Source organism: Zea mays, chromosome 8, assembly GCF_902167145.1.
Source record: "Zea mays cultivar B73 chromosome 8, Zm-B73-REFERENCE-NAM-5.0, whole genome shotgun sequence".
NCBI classification, from domain to species: Eukaryota; Viridiplantae; Streptophyta; class Magnoliopsida; order Poales; family Poaceae; genus Zea; species Zea mays.
In genome coordinates, this window is record NC_050103.1 from 72,614,330 (window position 1) to 72,623,519 (window position 9,190).

Sequence of the window (9,190 nt, forward strand, 5' to 3'; positions counted from 1 at the left end):
TGTAAACCGTCGGAAGATAGATAATTCCGTCGGAAGTTATCCTCTCGTAAGATTTTAGTCGGAATTTACGCTCACTTCCGAGAGACTCTCAGAAGTTACGCTAACTTCCGAGAGCCAAAGTTCCCTCTCGGAAGTTACGCTAACTTCCGAGAGCGAAAGCAGTCCTCTCGGAAGTTAAAGTTTGACGTCGTTCGTTTTGCGCTGACGCCGTGTGAAGGCTAACTTCCGACCGTTTTAGTTGTACTCTCGGAAGTTAAAATGACCAGCACAAAAAATGCAATTTAATTTTCATTATTCACCACATTAACAGCCACATATATCAAAATAACAGCCACATATATCAAAATGACAGCCACATATATCACAATATACAAAAATGACAGCCACAATATACCACAATATATTTAAAAGCCACAATATACCACATGTCACATATAAAATCATAATAGTCTGGCCAGAACAGTCCACAAAGTTTCAAGTCTCACAAGACACAAGTTACATCCACATAATAGTCTCACAAGACACAAGTTTCAAGTCTCACAAAAAACATAGAATGGAAGTCCACTACTGTCGATCAACATCAGGAATCAACGAAAAGTGATGCTCGCTACCTCCACTGGCGAACAACACATCGACAAAGTCTAAGCCATCATGTTGTTGCTGCACCGGCAAGGTAGCTGGAGGGGTCTCATATACCTGTACAAATGACATTCATGGAGTTACACCATAATATAACAAGTAAATAATGAAAATTTTGCATACCTGATGTTCGGTAGGTGGAGGTGAAGGCCAAGGAAAATGTATGGGAGGTGGAGGTGGGGGGCCATCGAAACCTGTATCCCTTGGGCTTGTGCTAGTTGCTATCAAATCGCCGAACACATTAATGTCAGTGTTTTAAATCAATACATAACTTAAAATGAAAGATCTTTTTGAACTTACTTGTATCAGTGCTTGCTGTTGTTGAAACTGAGTAGCATAGTATTCTTGTTGCGCAGCATGTTGCCTCAAGTATTCCTCCTGAACCCTTTGCCGCTCCTGATGTTGCCTAAGCTCTTCTCGTAGTCGCTCAACTTCTGCAGTATCCTGAGTAGAGCGACGGGAGCTACGAGCAGCAGACCTCGACGAACCTCCCCTCTGAACCATCACCTGGCTCGAGTCGATGACGTTATCGAACATCGAGTACCTTCAAACAAGTAACATCACAACAGATTCAAAATAAATGTATTGTACTTAAACCGATGAAACAAGATAAGGTATGTAGAGTCCATACCTTCCATGGGGTTTTCCACCACTCGCATACACAACCTGAGGATCAATAGGTGCGATCCTCCAGTCATAGTCCGATCCATGCTGACTAGACATCGCCTCACCATATGCAGCCTGCATACAAAAGAACAATGTCATCTTACATACAAAGTTTCATATGAACAAAATCTACCAAGCATTTCAAAACACTCACCAGACGATCTGTTGCCTTTTGGCTACACAACACATCTGGGTTTACAGGATCTGGTCCTCTGTGCCCCCTCAGGTATACTTGAACATCACTGGGCACTACACCACTGCTAGCTTCCTGTACGTACATTTGACAAACATTATAATCAGAAATTACAGCAAGTCAACTACAATCAACAAAAAATGAAATAAATTGCACTTACCATTCGTTTTGCCAAACTAAAGTGATCATCACCTCCATACTTGTGATACGACTCGGTTCCACGATTGGAACTTTGTCGCATAGACTTTGCCTTGAAATCATCAGAAGCCCAATAACGCAATAAGGCACGCCAAGCAGCATCATTGGCGGCTATCCATGGAATCGAATGCTACGGAAACACAATCCATTTACAAGTAATTGTATCATATACAAGCAACAAAAAATTTTCTAACACAAGCACAAACATCAATTACCTGAAGAAAATCTTGCTGAGTCATAGAAAATCCATACTGTGACACCTCGCTCTTAGTGGCTGCACGTCGTCCTTCACTACTCAACATAGCTTGATTAATTACCTGGATTCGAACATAGTACATCATATCCGCAACAACATCTGCCGCGTTCCTATGGAACACGGAGTGTGCATGCTCGGTATGAGTATCTCCATCAGGCAACTTATAATGTTTCTGAAAAAAACATAGTCAAGAATCCATAATATGAATCAATAATTGAGCTGATAACTTGGCAAGAAGATAGATAAACATACCCAGAAGTCGTGCCAAACTGCACCTTGCGCATTCCCATGTTGCGCGTTAACCGCAGGGCCGTATTGATCCCATCTTGTGACAGGGACCTCAATACCATCCTCAATCACCAATCCAGGCCATCTCATACGACAGATATTGCCCAACACTTTATTTACTTGCCTTACACGATCTTTGCCGGTGAAACTACTATCCAGCCAAGCCCTAACAACACAAGCACAATTGTCAAATTCAAAAAATAATTGTTTATCCTCAATGTGTAAGACATAAGAACAAAGCAAAGATGCTCTTACCCATCTCCACTCGGGATTATCTCAACCTTGTTAACTGGTTCTTTAGGAGGGGGGGGGGACCCAACTAGTCTTCCGCGGCTTCCGGACCCTGAAGACCCTCCAACTCCCCCGCTTCCAGAACCTCCTCCTAAAACACTAGCTTCCCCTTCCCTTGACCCACTAGCTCCCTCAACTCCCGACCCTCCATCATTGGGCCATTCACCCCACCCTGTCTCCACCTCCCTACCCTGGACATCCTCAACATCTTCCACTTGTCTCCACTCCTCTGTCTCTTCCTCATCTTCAGGCTCATCCTATAGATCAAAATTAATAATTTAGTTATTCGAACTCATACAAATATTACATTACAAAACAAATATATTGGTTACCTCATTCCTCTGTACGCCGACTGCCTGACCCTGTAACTCTGGAACATGCTCCAACAAAGCTCTACGCCTGTTCGAGCTTGAACTAGTGCCCTGGAACACTAAGTCCTCCTGTTGGAGACTTGTTCTCAAATGCTAAGAGTTAAGAACAAGGCAACATGAAAAATGTTAAATGCTAAAGTCCTTCGTCCTTCGAAGCATTATTTCCCTTAGGATATAATGAATTTCGGACGAAGGTTATGAAGGGCATACCTTCGTGAGCACAACGAATGATGAAGAAGAATTCATATAAAGTATAAGATATAACATAAACACTTAAACATTATTATTAACTCATTTCTATTTTATCATCAGGGAAAAATAGAAATGATAATAAATTACAAATATACCTTCGGCTTGAGAGAAGGTAAAGGTACAAGCGTGACACAAAAGCAAATGCCAAGTCAGAGTGAACAGTACAGGAGCACTGTTCATCTATTTATAGGCACGGGACGCAGCCCATGTAAAATTACACACATGCCCTTTACATTTGTTAATAACTCTATAGCTATCATGCCGAAGCTCCCCTGCGCATAGCTTCGGCTCTGCGCCATCCTTCATATTCTTTGTGCGTCCTCACGCTGTGGTTTTGATTTAAGTCCGAAGGTACCTGTTTACACATTATACTCCAGAAACATCGTTAAATCATGTTTTTGAGGACCTTCGGAAGCCGAAGGCCCCCAACAGTAGCCCCTCACAATATTAATTTGTTAGAGTAATAATTCAAATTGCGACATGGACGAAGGCCTTAAGCCGAAGGTCCGAAAAAACACCTTCCCTTTGCTAGAATAGTAACAGTCATTGACAAGCGGGACCCTCCAGTTTTCAACGCACTAGGCGTATAAATAAGGGCTCACCACGGATTCATTTGGCACGCTTTCTTGCCATCTGCTCTTGCTCACCCAAGTTTTAGCTCTTGCGCACCAACACTTGCTTGGCTTTTTAAATTTTTTTAAGCTTCGGTTTCGAGAGCACTTTCTCAGCATTTTCGAAGATGTCTGAAGAGAAGAAATCTGTTGTTGAATCGAAGCTGAGCCTTTCTGAGGAGATGAATCTCAGCTTTCTTGAATCAATAGCAAAGACGAATACAGAGAAGATTACTAAGGAGATTTTAGAGGGTTTGTCTGAAGACACTGGTGATAGCGAGATTTATGATGTGGAAAGTGGTGGAGAAAACTCCGAAGATCGACCCTGGCGACCAAGCCATACAGTTTTTGGAAAATCAAATATTAAACAGGGTCATCTTGATAATATGAGGGGAAGATATTTTCGGGACATGTCTATTGTAAGGGCTGATGACGGAGAGAGGACCGTGCCTACTCCTGAAGAGAATGAAGTTGTGATGTTCCGAAGCTTTTTAAGGCTGGGCTTCGATTTCCATTAAGCAAATTTGTGGTTGAGGTTTTGAAGATTTATCAAGTCTACCTGCATCAAATTACGCCCGAAGCAATCATAAGAATGGGAATCTTTGTCTAGGCCGTGAGGAGCCAGGGCTTGGAGCCAAATGCAAAAAGCTTTTGTAATTTACATGAGCTAGTATATGAGACGAAGCCCTGGGGAAAAGAGCAATATCATAACAATTTTGGCTGTTACAGCTTCGGCGCCCGCTCTGGGTCAAGCTGTCTCGTGCCGACCTTTCGGAAGAGATGGCCCGGGGACTGGATGAAGGAATGGTTCTATGTAAAAAATGATTTGAAGGTACGAGAGGATATTAAAGATATCATCATGCGTCCTATTTGGCAACGCTTCGGCCTCCGGAAGTCGAAGGTGGAAATGGATGAAACAGCCGAAGAATGCCAGAGGGCCTTCGGCATGGTTTGCTCGTTCATCGGGACTAGGGACTTAGTTCAAGAGCACGTGGCCTACAGGGTATGGCCACTTGTAGAAAAGTGGGAAATACCAAAGGAAACCATTAGCAAACCTGACGAAGGTGGACTAGTTAGGTTAAAATATACCTTCAGATATGGAGATAAGTTTGTGGAGCCAGATGATGACTGGCTGAAATGTATTGAGGCCACAAGCGACGAACTGCTTGGGCCATATTCGAAGACAGAAGATACTGCACTGTCCGCGGCCTTCGGAGGCCGGAAGAAGAAGAGACTCAACCGAGTGTTTGATGCCATTGGGTTCGTCTATCCTGACTACCGTTACCCAACACGGGGTCAAAAAAGGAAAGATACAGCTTCTGTGAAGAAAGTTGCTTCAGCCGCTCCTAGTGAGCCGGCACCGAAGAGGAAAAAGATGAAGGTTCTTACGCACTGGCCACGCTATATTGAACCGGCCACAGTGCCTGAGTTTGTCGGTGAAACCTCTTCGGCCACCGAAGCCAAGGAGCCGACTCTCCTGCCGAATATTGAAGAGCCGGCCAAAATGCCGGCAATGGAAAAAATAGAAGAACCGAGGGCTGAAGAGACAAAGACATCGGAAATTCTAAGTCCTTCAGCAAAAATTGAGGTGCCAATGCCAATGCCGATGGCACAAAAAGACCTTACGACAACCCCCAAGAGGAAAAAAATGGTTAACGTGCTAGATGTACTGGAAACGATAAAATCTTCAAGCTCTACTCCGAAGATAGCTACCGAAGTTCCAAAGACACAAACTGAGGCCGAAGCTGCCAAAAGTCAAGCGGAAACTGAAACTGGGCTTTCAGAGCCTACCAAGAGGGAATTCTTGGAAATTGAAAAAGAAACAGAAAAAGAATCTGCAGAAGAAACTTTTCCTGAAAAAATCGTCACACCTATTCCCGAAGCATCTTCTGAAGCTTCTGACTATGTATTACGTCATGCTTCGGGTAAAAATCTGAGCGAAAAAGGAAAAAGAGAAGCTCAATTCTATGCGCAAAAATTGAAATATCCAAAAGGGGCGCTGATATTCAACGGCAGCGGAGAAGAAGACTTCTTGTATTGTCTCCCTGACAGCAAGGAGATTTCTGTCTGTCGGGAGATGAGCAAAAGCTTCGGATTCCCAACATTAGAAGACGGGCTCTCGGTGTTGTCAAAGGACGAGCTGGCCGACAGCTTAGCGTACAATAGTTTAAAGGTGAAGAAAATGAGATATTTATATTATTTCTTGAAACCAAAATTTTTCATTTGCTTAAACTTATTAACACATTTTTTTACAGGGTCTTATACTTAGTAATGCCCTCAGGGCACAAAAGGATGCCGAAGATGAAGGGTGTGTCATAGCCCTGAGCAACCTTCGTTCCGAAGTAATTGAACTAAGGAACGAAGGTCTCGAAAAAGATAAAATATTACATTCGTTGGTGAATAAATTAAAAGAAGACGAAGCTGCTTTCAAAGCTCAAGCTGAGGCTCAGAAGCACGAAATTGAGAATCTTCGGAAACAACTAGCCAGAGCTAAAGAAGAATACACAGTTGAAGAAACAAAACGAGAAATTAGTGAACAATGGGCAAATCATTTAGAAAAAAACGTTGAAGAGCTTCGTGCATCCAAGAAAAGGTGTTATGAAAAATCTATAGAATGTGTTAAGAAAATAAGAACCAGCTTTGCCAACGTTGGCGCGTTTTCAAGTGAAGAAAATTTCATGAGGGGCGACCCCGAAGGCCCAATTGGATGGATCAGCCACGAAGCTGAAGCTTTTGAAGAAGTTTTGAATAGCCACAGAGACATATGTGCCTTCTCGGGTGCCAGGGGGATTGCCGCTGTTTTGGAGAAGAAAGGTTGTGATCACGTGAAATCCCTGGCACAGACCGAAGCCGTTTTATCCTCTGAAGACATAAAAGACCCTTCGGCCGAGGCAACTTTGGTTGGTGGAAAATTTTTCACCGACATCTGGGAAAACGGTGGCCGGGAAATGGCCCAAGAAATTATACGGAGAAGCGAGAAAGGTATACATGACGCTAGAAAAGTAGCAGAGGCCACTGAGAAAAGTGCGGATCTCGAAGGGCGAATAGGTATTAACTAGTAATTTTTGGCTTTTTGTTGTAACCTTTTGATTTTGAACTTGTTTACACTTTGTAACATGGTCACACCTTCTCCTCCCTCAGAGCCTACCGAGCCATCGGCAGACCCCCACGTAAAGGGGGATGACGAGATTAGAAGAATGGCCGAAGCTATCATGGACAAAGTTGTTGACCAATTACTAAACGAAGCTGCAGAAATAGTTCTAAGGGAAGATTAGATGTTATTGTAAAAACATTTGGAATGTAATATTTGTTGAACAATATGTGTAATATTTTGTAACTTTGAATGTAATATATAATCTATTTGTGGTTCAATTCTTTACGATGCATGAAACTTTACATACATACCGTTTTTGAGCCTTCGGCGAAAAAACACCTTCCCTTCTTTTCATGCTTCGTAAATAATATCTGTATTTCATAAAAACATCCAATCTTCGTAAAATCAGTAACCAATAGATCTTTTTATTTCATAAAAACATCCAATCTTCGTAAAATCAATAACCAATCTTCGTAAAGGCATGCTTCTTCAATAATTATTTTTGTGCCTTGGCACTGTTTCTTCAAAACGATCTCCGAATATCAACATTGAAACCCCCTTCTTGCGTCATTGATGCAATATGATGTATGATGTTATGCTATGCAAATGATGTGATGTTATGCAAAATGATATTTGCCGAAGATCAACGTTTATTTTTCACTCCAAGCCCCCCTTAGGAGCTTCTTCGCCTTTTACTTCAGCAGAATCAGCGTTTATTTTTCGCTGTAAGCCTCCCTTAGGAGCTTCTTCGCCTTTTACTTTCAGCGGAATCAACGTTTATTTTTCGCTGTAAGCCTCCCTTAGGAGCTTCTTCGCCTTTTACTTTCAGCGGAATCATCGTTTATTTTTCGTTGTAAGCTTTGCATTCCCTTCGGAACGACTTTTGAGCAGAAAACTTATGCTGCGTTCCCTTAGGAACAACTTTTTGTTATTTCGGAGATTCTCCTTGTAACCATAAATTCTTATACTTCGGCAACTCCGTTATTCTGTGGAGAAGGTATATTTTTACTGTGGCGAAAACAAAGCTATTACAAGAAATTGAAAACGACAAAAAGCACTTAGGCTTTCAATAATTGTTCTTTATTAAAAAGAAAATGATACTGAATGTAAAAACTGCTGCCGAGGTAGGATATTTGTTAGTAAATTTGCTTCGATTCTGGCACAGTACTATTGACTGTGCGAGCTTCGGACTCTTCTCTGAAGTCCCGTTGAAGGTGGATATGCTGACTCCCTTCTGGCTGCTGGCTTCGTTGCATTGGTGGTGGAGGTGGAGGTTGTTGCCAAGATGCCTGAGGTTGGCTTGCCGAAGCAACAGAAGCTGCAGGGTGGTTGCCTACATACTATGGAATGTAAGGCGAATGGTACAAAACAGTGTGCATAACTTGCTTCGGTTGGCTCTGTTGGGTTGCAGCTTCTGCTATCTCCTTTTGTTTCTGGATGGTAACATGGCACATCCTTGTGGTATGGCCCTTGTCCTCACCACAGAATAGGCAATAGATCTTCCTGGGTTGATCCCCAAATCTTCCTCCGAAGCCCCTGGCACCTCTGCCCCAAGGAGCTGGAGGCCGAGGATAGCTCTGCTGCTGCCCCGAAGCCTGGGAGGAATATTGCGGCCTCTGCTGCTGGCTTCCCCTGTCATCATTCTGAGTGTTATGAATCAATCTGACATGTCTAGGATGAATTCTCCCTCCGAAGCCCCTGGCTATTTCGGAGAACCTGTAAGCTTCCTCCCTTCTCTGTCGGAAGTCATTATCAGCGTGGATGTATTCGTCCATCTTCTGAAGCAGTTTCTCCAGAGTCTGAGGGGGCTTCCTGGCAAAGTACTGGGCTGAAGGTCCTGGCCGAAGCCCCTTAATCATGGCCTCAATGACAATTTCATTGGGCACTGTTGGCGCTTGTGCCCTCAGGCATAAGAACCTTCGGACATACGCCTGAAGATATTCTTCGTGGTCTTGGGTGCACTGGAATAAGGCTTGAGCGGTGACCGGCTTCGTTTGAAACCCTTGGAAACTGGTGATCAACATATCCTTCAGCTTCTGCCATGATGTGATTGTTCCTGGCCGAAGGGAGGAGTACCAGGTTTGTGCAACATTCTTGACGGCCATGACGAAAGACTTCGCCATGACTGCAGTATTGCCACCATAGGAAGATATCATTGCTTCGTAGCTCATCAGAAACTGCTTCAGATCTGAGTGTCCGTCGTACATGGGGAGTTGAGGCGGCTTGTAAGACGGAGGCCAAGGTGTAGCCTGCAGTTCTGGTGATAGAGGAGAAGCATCATCAAAAGCAAAATTTCCATGATGGAAATCCTCATACCAGTCATCCTCGTTG

The 9,190-nt window shown here is 43.3% G+C and overlaps 1 protein-coding gene across 1 annotated transcript; it reads right to left on the reverse strand.

Annotated features, from left to right (window-relative positions):
• Window positions 1–472: 472 nt before the first annotated feature.
• LOC109941667 (uncharacterized) lies at window positions 473–1,176 on the reverse strand. The gene is made up of 3 exons (XM_035961972.1): window positions 940–1,176; window positions 763–860; window positions 473–696 (listed from the first exon to the last, which is right to left on the reverse strand). Exons 1-3 carry the CDS (start codon window positions 1,174–1,176, stop codon window positions 642–644), a joined length of 390 nt encoding a protein of 129 aa, XP_035817865.1. The 3' UTR covers window positions 473–641.
• Window positions 1,177–9,190: the final 8,014 nt, after the last annotated feature.